This window comes from Chelonoidis abingdonii, chromosome 1, assembly GCF_003597395.2.
Source record: "Chelonoidis abingdonii isolate Lonesome George chromosome 1, CheloAbing_2.0, whole genome shotgun sequence".
NCBI classification, from domain to species: domain Eukaryota; kingdom Metazoa; phylum Chordata; order Testudines; family Testudinidae; genus Chelonoidis; species Chelonoidis abingdonii.
The window spans coordinates 243,499,699-243,512,176 of NC_133769.1; the positions used below are offsets into that span (position 1 = coordinate 243,499,699).

Below are 12,478 nucleotides of genomic sequence, written 5' to 3' on the forward strand. Positions count from 1 at the left end.
AGAGAAAACTTTATATAAAAAAGAAAGGACTTACATATAACTAAAACTCTGCATTAAGAAACTCAATACAGGGATATGGCTTATAAGAAAATAGGAATAAACAGTCTGATTTAAAAGATAGCCCAATTAAACCAGTCCAGCAAAATCCACACACATGTAATTACAAACCAAAGCACATAACAGCCTATTACTTTGTTTCCTTTGTACTCACACTTGATAGTAGAATATTTGAAAGAAGATGGAGTTAGAAGAAAAGCTTGTTTACTCACAGCCGAGGAAAACAAAAAAGGACCCCGAGTTTCCAGTTCCCTCCCAGACTTTAAAAAAAAATCCAGGTCTCTGATTGGTCCTCTGGTCAGGTGTTTGGTTCCCCCTTTGTTCACCCTTTACAGGTAAAGGGAAATTAACCCTTACCTATCTACTTATGACAGCAATGTGCACAGTTCTCAAACTGCACACAAAGCCAAACTCAGACCCAATATAAGCAGATGTAACAATTGAAGTCTGTGGTGTTCTGTTTTACATCCCATTCACAAGATGGCCCCTTCAGCAGTATACTGCTGCACTGGTTCAGTGGTAAGAGCTAAGATTACCATCTACTGATTTACCGGCATCGTGTCCTGCAGTCAACTGAGTCTCCCAGCATATTGCTGTCTAGGTCTGACCCAACTAATTTACTAGATGTGAAGTGATCGAATGAGAGTTCTGCACATAGAATGGCTATGGAATCAGACTAAATGGTAAGGTGTTTGTTAAACAAAACAAAAACAACAACGATTTAAGTGTTCCACCATCAAAGACTTAGGGCAATATTTTCAAGTGATTAGCAATTTTAGGTGCCCAAACTGGGGCATCTTAAAGAAGCCTAATTTTCAGGAGGGTATGGCTGCCCTCCCCCCACACTTTTTCTGTGTAGTGGAAATAAAAGATTGAGAAACACAAAAATCACTAGTCACTGTTGAAAACCTCAGGTTTAGTTTCTCTGAACAGCAAGAAGCTAAGGAATGCATTAAAAAAAACAAAAAACATAGTAGGTTTATTTGTAATTATGTTATGGCAAGAAATTCAACAGAAGTCCAGTTTGCAACCAATTATTTTTCACATTTTCTACAGCTGAGAATTTTTGAATTCTTACCTCATCGCACTGGAGACCTGTGGTGTAATTAGTATAGCCAGCTTTCTAGATGTCATATGATTCCTCAAGGACTGTCCAAGAACCAGAGCTCCTTGGCAATAAACATCATCCGTACCAAGGGTCACAAATGCCTGATCTGCTACTGTGAACAAATATTTTGAATGGTTATTCTATTTATGTAAAATATGCGTTCTTGGCAGCATCCCACTATCCAACTTCTCCTCCAGCTAACAAACAGGCTATAGCTTGTAAGAGTTTGTGCTCTCTATGATAAGCTCCTTCCCTTCCCAAACCTTGCCAAAAGACAGAAAATTGAATAGAGAATACTAGGCACACATTTGCAGAACGTGTCCAATTCTTGTTTTTTGTTAACCCCTACTTTAGGCTAGTATCTGCTACGGGGTTTGTGAACTAACCTTACATTGATTTAGAAACAAATCATTTCCCAGGTGGTGTTGCACACCCTACTGCCAAATCATGTCAGCTTCCTTGTAATAAATCTAAAGATTTTTCCTTCAAATAATATTGTATACAATATAATCCAACTGATTAGGCAAGTTTTCTCATTCATGTCATTATCACAGAAAAAACACACTGCTGCATATTGTTAAGGCAGGAGGATAAGAAATTGCTAAATCCATCTATCTTTTTGTGACCTCTCTGAATCAAACCAATATTCAAAAAGGATACAGAGAAGAATAACGTAACAGAGTTACTAAGCAGGCTGGGTAAGTAGGTGTACCTTGGCATACCTGCATATAGCTCCTAGGAGTAACTCCTCTCAAATGGCAAAGATCCCATATCACGAAGTAACTCTCAGATGATGTTCAGGGGCATGCCTGTGCTTCTTGCCCCTGGGGGAAATGAAACTGTCACAGCACCAATAGGAGGAGTCAAGCTGTCTCTGCGTATTCTTGCAGTAACAGTTGGTTATTTTATTTACTGGGCTCACATCTGCATCATTATTCCAGGGTCTCTGCCTGTTGGTGTTAACCTATTAATAAACACGGTTGCATAACAATATATTTTTGCTTTCTAACAAGAATGCTATTACTGGGGCTGCCCAGGGGAAAACTAAAATCACACAGCCAATAGGTGAATGGCATCTCTCTGAGAGCAAGCCACCCATCAACCAACACGTCTGGGCTCACTAGGCAACACAATTGACCAGGAGATCGTTGTTGGATGGATTTCACTGACTCCTACAAATTGTTGGATATCTTCAGTCAATATTTGTTTTGGAAGCATTAGTAACTCAACTCCACCATTTAAAGTACAGGCAATTATGCAGAAGTAAACTATACCAGCAATAGCAAAACATTTTCTCAAGGAGATGGCCTCAAGTGGAATTTCTCTGAAGCATGGTACTATATTAACAGTTCTGGGCAAAACCAACATCGCTGGTGAAGCAAACTGTTCTAGAGGAACACAGTACATACAAACTAATATCAAAGGTTTTGATATCAAAATGTGTGTTTAATTTTTAATTAAAATTAATTTATTATTTCTACCCAATATCAGCAAGATAATCTAAAGATGTAATGCTTTAAAACTAGAACTGATTGGTGTACTGAAAATTGCTAAACAAGCAGGAGTTGAGAAAGGACTCTATAATACTCTGTATAAGACTATTTCTATACTAGCACTTTTGTCGGTATAATTTATGTCACTCAGGAATGTGAAAAAACACCCTTCTGAGTGACATAAATTACACCAACAGAAGTACCAGTGTGGTCAGTGCTGTCGGCAAGAGACACTCTCCCACCAACATAGCTACCACCACTCGTTTATGTTGACAGAGCTCTCTCCTGGTGGCATAGAGCGGCTACACGAGCGATCTTACAACAGTGCAGCTGTGCCACTGTAAGCTCACTAGCGTTGACATGGCCTAGATAAAACCATTAAAAATGTATTCCAAAGCTAACCGCTTTACAGACTAGGAAAAAAAAAATACTAAAACCACCCTCAGAAAACAAAATAAACAATGAGAGTAAGCATTATATGTGGCAAAGTTCAGGGGCAAGTTTGTCTGGCACAGATGTACCACAGCAGAGAACTGCAGCAATCCAAAACGGAAGAGAGAAAAACATGCATGTAAAGTTCATTATGATTGCCTGAGAAAGCACCAGCCTCTATCCAACTTGTATATAGTATCAGCATCTACCCTATTTCAATGTGACTGGAGCAAGTTGATCGCTTTGACTTTACACAACCAGATTACAAATTTAAAATAATCTTTAAAACCTAGAACATTTAGGTCAGTTGAGAGCAGAGGAAACAGATTCACAAGAAAGACTCCCACCTCCCTTTGTGCCTTAGGACATGGCTGCTGCCTGTGTAAATCATTAGACTGAGTCTAACCCTACTAAGTGTCATCATCTCCTTTTAACATCCAAACCTGAATCACTGGAAGCATTCTAGCTGTTTTTGTTGGAATTCTTCAAGGGAGTAGCATACATTCCCCCCAGTGCCAGCTCAGCTCTGTTGGCTGATTTGTATGAGCAGCACATGGAGACCTGGCCCAAACCTTGCCCAATCACCTCTAAGCAACATCAGAATGACACAGCCATTATGCTCAGGAGGCCTGGTCCTGCAAAGCTTGAGATCATTTGACTTTTATTAACTTAAGTCTGGATATTAATGAGAGTAGAGGCCGCTTAGTATTTTGCAGAACGGGGGGAGTACAAGAAATAGGATCATGGCTCCCTCAACTGTAAGGTAGCAAAGTGAAGGGGTGTAACCCTTCACCACACACTGTCAAGGTACCGCAGACACTTACCTTCATGGCATAAGCTTTTTATTTAGAAATGTTTTAAAAATTTCCTAACAGTCAGGAAATTGTTCTGATTTTTGGTTTTGTTTTGTTTTTTTTACAACTGTCCAAGACAGGATACCCTAATCCTCACAATTTCTTTTTCCACAGCCTTCCCACTTTTACCTGACAAGGTACAGGCTGGGCCACAATGTATATTATGAAGTTTGTTGACTGATTTGGTTTAAAACTAGCTCCCTCTAGCTCAAGAGACTCAGACCAGAAGCAAAAACTAGCATTAACACAAGTCAAAAATCTCTGCTTTATCTGTATTTGTACTGAATTAATTTGAAGCTACCCATCCTCCAATATCATATTATTAGTAGGACAGAACAAAAGTAAACAGTGGTATAACATAAGTGAATCACTACTGCAGCTAACTAAAATCAGTTTGGAAAGTACTATCAGAGATGTCCTTGCTCATCAAATTCCTGAAGGAAGCAAGCGAAGAACAAGGGACTATTAAATGTGGATTCCTGTGGACCTACTGATATTAAGGTAAAATCTTGTGCTCCAAATGACAGTAAGATTAGAAATAATAAAAGATCACATCCTTTAGTCTCTTTAGGAGTATCCATAGTTTATTTAAAAAACAAAAAACCTCCAAATCAAAACCAGCATTTTCATTTAATCAATATTCAATCAAAAAGATACTTTTAAACTTAAGTAAAATTGTACCCAATGTGAGATCCAGATTAGAACTGTTCAAATAGATTGCTGCGTAGATGAAAGTACTACGGACCCTGGATTTCAGAAAAGCAGACTGATTCCCTCAGGGAATTGATGGCAGGAACCCCTGGGAGGCTAATCTGAGGGCAGGCGGGGGAGTCCAGAAGAGCTGGCTATATTTTAAAGAAGCTTTCTTGAGGGTGCAGGAACAAATCATCCCGATGTGCAGAAAGAATAGCAAACATGGCAGACGACCAGCTTGGTTTAACAGAGAAATCTTCAGTGAGCTTAAACACAAAGGAAGCATACAAAAAGTGGAAACTTAGACAGATGACTAAGGAAGAATATAAAAATATTGCTCGAGCATGCAGGGGTGTAATCAGGAAGGCTAAAGCACAATTAGAATTGCAGCTGGCAAGGCATCTGAAGGGTAACAAGAGGGGTTTCTACAGGTATGCTAGAAACAAGAAGGTGGTCAGGGAAAGCATGAGACCCTTACTGAATGGGGGAAGGCAACCTAGTGACAGATGTGGAAAAAGCTGACATACTCAAATGCTTTTTTGCCTCAGTCTTCACAGACAAGGTCAGCGCCTAGTATGCACAGTATTGGGGGGTGGGGAGGGGAGCAGCCTTCAATGGTGAAAGAGCAGTTTAAGAACTATTTAGAAAAGATGGACATGCACAAGTTCCTGGGTCCAGATCTAATGTATCTGAGGGTGCTGACAGAGTTGGCTGATGTGATTGCAAAGCCATTGGCCAATATCTATGAAAACTTGTGGCAATTAGGGGAGATCCCAAACGATTGGAAAAAGGCAAATATAGAGCCCGTCTTTAAAAAAAGGAAGAAGGAGAATCTGGGGAACTACAGATAGGTCAGCCTCACTTCAGTGCCTGGAAAAAGGCCTGGAGCAGGTCCTCAAGGGATCCATTTTGAAGCACTTGGAGGAGAAGGTGGTAATCAGGAACAGTCAACATGGTTTCATCAAGGGCAAGTCATGCCTGAACAACCTGATTGCCTTCTATGATGAGATAACTGGCTCTGTGGATATCGGGAAAGCAGTGGATGTAATATATCTTGACTTTAGCAAAGCTTTTGATACGGTCTCCCACAGTATTCTTGCCAGCAAGTTAAAGAAGTATGGATTGGATGAATGGACTATAAGGTGGATAGAAAGCTAGCTAGGTCATCAGGCTCAATGGGTGATGACCAATGGCTCGATGTTTAGTTGGCAGCCGGTATCAAGCAGAGTGCCCCAGAGGTCAGTCCTGGAGCCGGTTTTGTTCAACATCTTCATTAAAGATCTGGAATGTGGGACTGATTCCACCCTTAGCAAGTTTACAGATGACACTAAGCTGGGAGGAGAAGTAGATATGCTGGAGGGTAGGATAGGGTCCAGAGTAACCTTGACAAATTGGAGGATTGGACCAAAAGAAATCTGATGAGGTTCAACAAGGACAAGTTCAGTGTCCTACACTTGGGACAGAAGAATCTCATGCACCACTACAGGATGAGGACCTACTGGCTAAGAGGCAGTTCTGCCAAAAAGGACCTGGGGATTACAGTGGATGAGAAGCTGGATATGAGTCAACAGTGTGCCAGCAGACTGAGGGAAGTGATTATTCCCCTCTATTTGGCACTGGTGAGGCCACATCTGGCATATAGGGTCCCCCACTATAGAAAGGATGTGGACAAATTGGAGAGGGTCCAGTGGAGGGCAACAAAAATGATCAAGGGGCTGGGGAATATGTCTTACAAGGAGAGGCTGAGGGAACTGGGCTTATTTAGTCTGCAGAAGAGAGGAGTGAGGAGGGACTTGAGAGCAGCCTTCAACTACCAGAAAGGGGCGTTCCAAAGAGGATGGAGCTACATGGTTCTCAGATGTGGCAGATGATAGAACAAGAAGCAATGGTCTCAAGTGGCAGTGGGGGACTCACAGGATATGTAGTGAAAAGACATTCAGTAAAGGTGTGAAGCACTGACAGGATTACCTAGAGTGTGAACTCATCCTTAGAGGTTTAAGGCTGTCTTGACAAGCCCGGCTGGGAATTACGAGGTTGATACCTGCGACAGGGGGGACAAAAGATCTGGAGTTCTCACCCAATCTATGATAGACCTCGTAACATTGAAAAATCACTAAGAAAGATGACTCCATATAGTCAGCGTTTATAAAAAAAACAAGAACAACAGTAATACCAAACGGCCGCTAGCAACAGTACAGAGAGCTTCAAAGAAAGATACGATTAAGAGGACATCCAGAGTACATGAAATAGCCAACAGCACTAATGACTCAAAAGATACTAAAACAAAACACTGGAGAACAAACCAAACGAAATTATTGTCGTAACATAGAACAACCAGAAAGATGGAGTTTAAAGTAAGTAAAAAAAACCATAAAGCGAAAACATATCACTTTCTTATGGCTTTTTCAAATGCTAAGTCCAGACGGAATATGTTACACAATACTCGAAAAACAGATGAGTTACCAGTCAATTGGATGGGCAAAGTTTCAACCCAGACATTTCATTCCTGCATACCAAACAAACTGTAAGAGTACAAGGGAACAATTACATCAGTGATTCCAATTGTGGCCGCACACAAAGGATTGATCACTTTCATGGTACCAAGGGGCCCTGGCCCCTTTTAAAGAGTTAAGGGAAAACCCCAGGCTGAAACCAAAGCCCACGCGCAAGCCAATGTCAAAGCCCAAGGCTTCACCCAGCGATGGCCAGCGCAGCCCCGCCTCCTGGGGCGATGCGCTGACTTCAGCTTGACCCGTTCCACCTCCTGGGGCAGGGAATCTTGCGAGGCCGGGCTTCTGTCCCCCCCCGGGGGCGTAGTAATTGTGTGAGAAGGGGTGCATGCAATGAAGTGACGACGTCTGAACTACATTAAACATAACATCCTAACATGACCTTCCAAAATAAGAGCTTTTAAAAAAAATAAAAGATATTAAGGATAAACATCTGTGCTAATTAATTATGTAACGAAGAAAAGTAAATACTGAGAAAATGGAACCTTGAGAATTGGTGATGCAAACAAGAAACATAGCTTTCGACGAAAAAATCACACAGAACATTCACAATCAGGAAAGGCCAATGGGGTAACAAGTTAAAATAAAGGAACAAAAATTCTTGAAATATGACAAGTGAGTACGCTTTTCACCACAGTGATAGAACAGCGAATTCCCAATTTAGAATGGTATCGCTAGAAGAAGACTTTTTATGATAACCCTGAAGTCGCTTGTCAAACGGATCATATATCTTGAAAATAAGGCCCGCGTCTGCGGATACCCATTCAAGATCTTATCTGGTAAATTCTGGCGCAAAGGAAGTCAGTTCCATTATCATATGGACCAGGTCCCTCATGCCTCTAGGATGTCAGATGTAGGAACACAGTTTGGCCTCAGGTGTGGAACGCAGGGCTGATGCATGTAAGATCACTCACGTACGGAAGTGCTAGATGTCGCGTAATGATAATAGGTTAAATAATCTGTGCATTCACAAAACAGTCAACTAAATAAGCTTAAGCTGCTGCATCTAAATAAATACTGAAGTAGGTCAAATAAGATAAAGACAGTCACGGCAGAATGTAACCCATCGACAGATAAAATACAGATTACAATATAGAAGTGCATTTGCTTTCAGATAAAACAACTGTAGTGCAAGGTCAAATCAGAGAGCAAAAGCAAGCTCGAATAGTAGCAGGCCAACTTGTCATTGGTTTTAATAAAATACGACATAACCTCAAAAAAAGCAGCGAAACAATACCCAGAGTTTCCTGTCCATTTAGACAACTCATGAATGACGTGGAATGCTGTCGATAGATGACATGGAAATGACAGTAAAAAGAAACTAAAGTTACTGAGAGGTCAGGCAAGACTGTTGGATGTTTGCAAAACGTCGTGAATCACCAATCTTGCAAACAAGGCTTGGTCTCCCACAAAACCAAACTAAGCAAAAAACAAAAAAAAAAAATAAACTCTTCATGAGACCGTAAGCCAGTGCAGGGCCCTGTTCAGAATCTGGAGCAACAGGGCAATCAAGGTAGTGCTCTTTATTATGGTCAAAAATTAGCAGGCATGAACTTGAGATAGCATGGCGGGAATGAACTGCCAGATTCTGCTTAGAATTTCATGAATCATGCACTTCCTTCAGCCAGGCAAGGTACATATCCAAGTGCTGGCTTCTAGAGTAGCTGCATTTTCGGCTAACGTATTTCTGTGCTGCCTGTGGTGGGCAGAGAAAGGACAAGGGAGTTCCATCAATACCACCACAAAGCTGGGGAAGGCCTAGCTGCATTCAAATCCACATGTTATTTTTTGGATATTTTAATAGCAAACACACTCCTCTGCCAGTCCTCATTTATTGCTGTACAGACACTTCTAGCACACCAGGTCAAATTGTCAACTAGCCTACACCAAATGCGTGCTAATAAATTGTACCTGTATACTACCGCTCACATCCAAGTGTACTTCCACAATATCACAGGGCCAAGCTCTGCTATTATCTCTCTGCAGATGTCCTGACCCATTCAGAAGTTCTCCAGCTCTTCATGGTCTTCCTAGGCTGGTGCCCCTCTTGCACCAGGTCATAACCAGAAAGCAAGTAAGGAAGACGCTCATGTCAAATTACTCATCCTGAATTTCCCTAGATCAATGTTCTTAGTAGCATTCTATCCATTTAGCCCATTCATTGCAATCTAGAGGTTATTTAGTTTCTTTGTAACTTCTGTTACAACCTCTTCTGGGGATCAGCAACCACTCAGCCTCCTACATCATCCCTTCTCAGATAAAACCAACATAAAGTGGTGGCACTGCTTCCTCGGGGGTGTAGTTCACAATGGAAGCAATAATGAATAGGCCTGAGAAACTCTGCTGCGATGCCTACAAAAACTGGACAGTATTTAAACACCTTGTGCACTGTACTACTGCTTTTCATGCTGACCAGTATTGTCTCCTTGTTACTTTGCACTTCATCACTTGTTTGCTATACCTACCTGCTGGTCTCTTGTCTTATACATAGGCAGTAGGGCAGGAACCTTGATGTTTGTACAGTGCCTAGCACAGTCAGGCCCTGACCTATAACTGGGGTTCCTAAATGCTACTGCAATACAAATAATTACTCATGATCTCATCCTGGGATACTCATACCTAACTCTTTAGAACACCTTTCATCTTCCAGAACGTTTCACTATATGGGAGCTAAGAATTTAGAAGTTATCTAAAAGTGCTTGCTCCAACTGCAGAGGAAGGCATTATGGCCATTTCAGGATCCCAGATAAAATGGTACAACTATGCAAATTATATGGCTATGCCAAAATGTTGCCTTCCCCCAGGACTCTTCACTCCCCTCTTCACCCTCTCCCAAAAAGTGTGTTGCTGTGAGGATGCACTGGACTATTGCAAGGACAAATAATGTTACAAATCATTTCATTCAATCAGTATCACTGCTCTGTTTCACTGGCCTAGATGAATATAACTTTAGATATAGCCAAAGGATTTGGCATAGAAGTGTCTGCTGAACCATAGCTTTAGAATCTCAGCAGCAGTGCTTTACTATTTCTTTTACAGCAGGTTAAATACACAGCTGCACAAATGTCTTTGTCAGGTGTCAAAGCAGAGCATCAGAGAGCTGGACATGACAAGGCTGCAGTCACCAAAGAGGCCAGGCCTAGTAGTCAACTGACAGGTGGCAATTTGGAGTCCTTAATAGAAGGAGTTAGCGAGCAGGAGCAGGAAACAGGAGGTTTGCGAAGGAATGACTATTATGTGACCTTTGGAGTTATAACAGATTATAGTTGCTCTGTTGGGGGGGTGGGCTGTGGGCCAAGCCAAGCAGCCTTTCAGGCTTGGCAGAAAGCTTTCTAAGGAGGCTCTAGCCTGCTATCTACTGATCCCTAAACAAGGAGGCAGGGCTAACTCAGGGAGAACAGGGATTTAAAATCCCAGCTAGGAACTAACAAACAGAGGACTTTAGCGAGGGAGTTTAGAGAAGGTGTGTGAGAGACAGATGCACCTAACAAGCATACTCTAAACCTAGACCAATATCCAAAGGGGTGGGGGGGAAGACTCCTACAATAGTAAAAATAACGCAGGCAGAAATCAAGTAGCAGAGTGGGTGCTATCCCATTTACTGTACTGAATGCAGCATGTATGGTTACCTCCTTATGGGCAGGTAGTACAAGTGTGCATATAGCACAAGCAATTCATGGCCTTCAGGGAGACATTACAGGGTCTTGAATCCAGAGTGTCTGAACTGGAAGAGCTAAGGTACACAGATGTACATAGTGGAGACTTTCAGGGATACAATAAAGGATGAAAGTCTCAGGAAAGAAGAACATCAAGCTGGAATGGAGAGACAATCCCATAATTGGGACCCTGCTTCCAGATGATATTCGCTCACACTGAGGTTACCCCTCCTGGGGAAGCAACCCCAGTTACTAGGAAGAACCAGGTAATAATAATGGGGGATCTGGTTATTAGAAACCTATAGCTGGGTCTGTGATGATCGGGAAAACTTGTAAATTGCCTGCTGGGTGCAAAGCTTGCAGATCTCATGAGTCATCTAAGGGCATGGCTACATTTGCAGATGTAGAGCACCAGGAGTTAAGCTGGCCCTCAGAGACTGCAGCAGGGAAAACGCTGCCGTGTGTTCACACTGTCAGCTGCAAGCGCAGTGGCGTGGCCACATTTGTGGCACTTGCAATGGCATTGGGAGCAGTGCATTATGGGCAGCTATCCCACAGAGCACCTCTTCTCATTCTGACGCTGTGGCTTGTGGGAAGGGGGCAGAGGGTGTGGGCCATCCTGGGTCCTGTCCCAATGCTCTATGATGCATCATTTCGCATCCCAGCAATCCCTGTGCTTCTGTCCACATTTGGAGCCCTCTTTCAACGTTTTCTGTACTGCACGCTCTGTCTTCCCTTTCGGTCTGCAGGAATGGCTCCTGAACTTGCAAGGAATATGCTGATAGGTCTCTCCAGCACATAACGAATTGCAGTCAAGTTCCTCCTTAAGCTACAAAGTGACGGTGAGAAGTCCAATAATGATGTCGACTCACATAATGCATGACACGAGATTGCTTGTGACATTTATGGACATGCTTGCCACAGTGGAACACCACTTTTGGGCTCAGGAAACAAGCACTGAGTGGTGGGATCAAACTGTCATGCAAGTCTGGGATGATGAGCAGTGACTGCAGAACTTTTGGACGAGGAAAGCCACTTCCATGGGACTGAGTGCCAAGCTCGCCCCCATCCTGCAGCGCAACGACACGATATTGAGAGCTGCCCTGCCGATGGAGAAGCACATGGCTAGAGCAATCTGGAAGCTGGCAACTCCAGACAGCTACCGATCGGTCGCTAACCAGTTTGGAGTGAGAAAGCCAACCGCTGGAATCGTGTTGATGCATGTTTGCAGGGCCATTAATTATATCCTGCTCAGAAGAATCATGACTCCGGGCAACGTGTGTGACATTGTGGCTGGCTTTGCACAAATGGGTTTCCCTAACTGCAGATGGGTCGCATATTCCAATTCTGGCACCAGACCACCTAGCCTCCGAGTACATAAATCGGAAGGGGTATTTCTCAATGGTTCTCCAGGCGCCTGTGGATCACAGCTGGCATTTCATGGACATTAAGGGAGGCTGGTCCGGAAAGGTGCATGATGAATGCATCTTTCGGAACACAGGCCTGTTCAGGAAGCTACAACCCAGGACCTTCTTCCTAGATCAGAAGATCACCATAAGGGAAGTCAAAATGCCCATTATGACCCTTGGAGACCCCACTTACCCTTTAATGCCATGGCTCATGAAATCCTACATAGGGAAGCTTGCAGCAAGGAGCAGTTCAACAACAGGCTGAG

At 42.7% G+C, this 12,478-nt stretch overlaps 1 protein-coding gene across 2 annotated transcripts in view; it reads right to left on the reverse strand.

Annotated features, from left to right (window-relative positions):
• Window positions 1-12,478, reverse strand: part of GYG2 (glycogenin 2) — a 56,390-nt gene that overhangs the window by 38,065 nt on the left and 5,847 nt on the right. Inside the window, exon 2 of one of the 2 annotated variants that reach the window (XM_075062320.1) lies at window positions 1,136-1,274. In XM_075062320.1, the coding sequence (XP_074918421.1) occupies window positions 1,136-1,274 (139 nt within the window). Of the gene's footprint in view, window positions 1-1,135; window positions 1,278-12,478 lie in introns of both variants that reach the window. The other variant, XM_032773564.2, reaches the window with a different exon arrangement.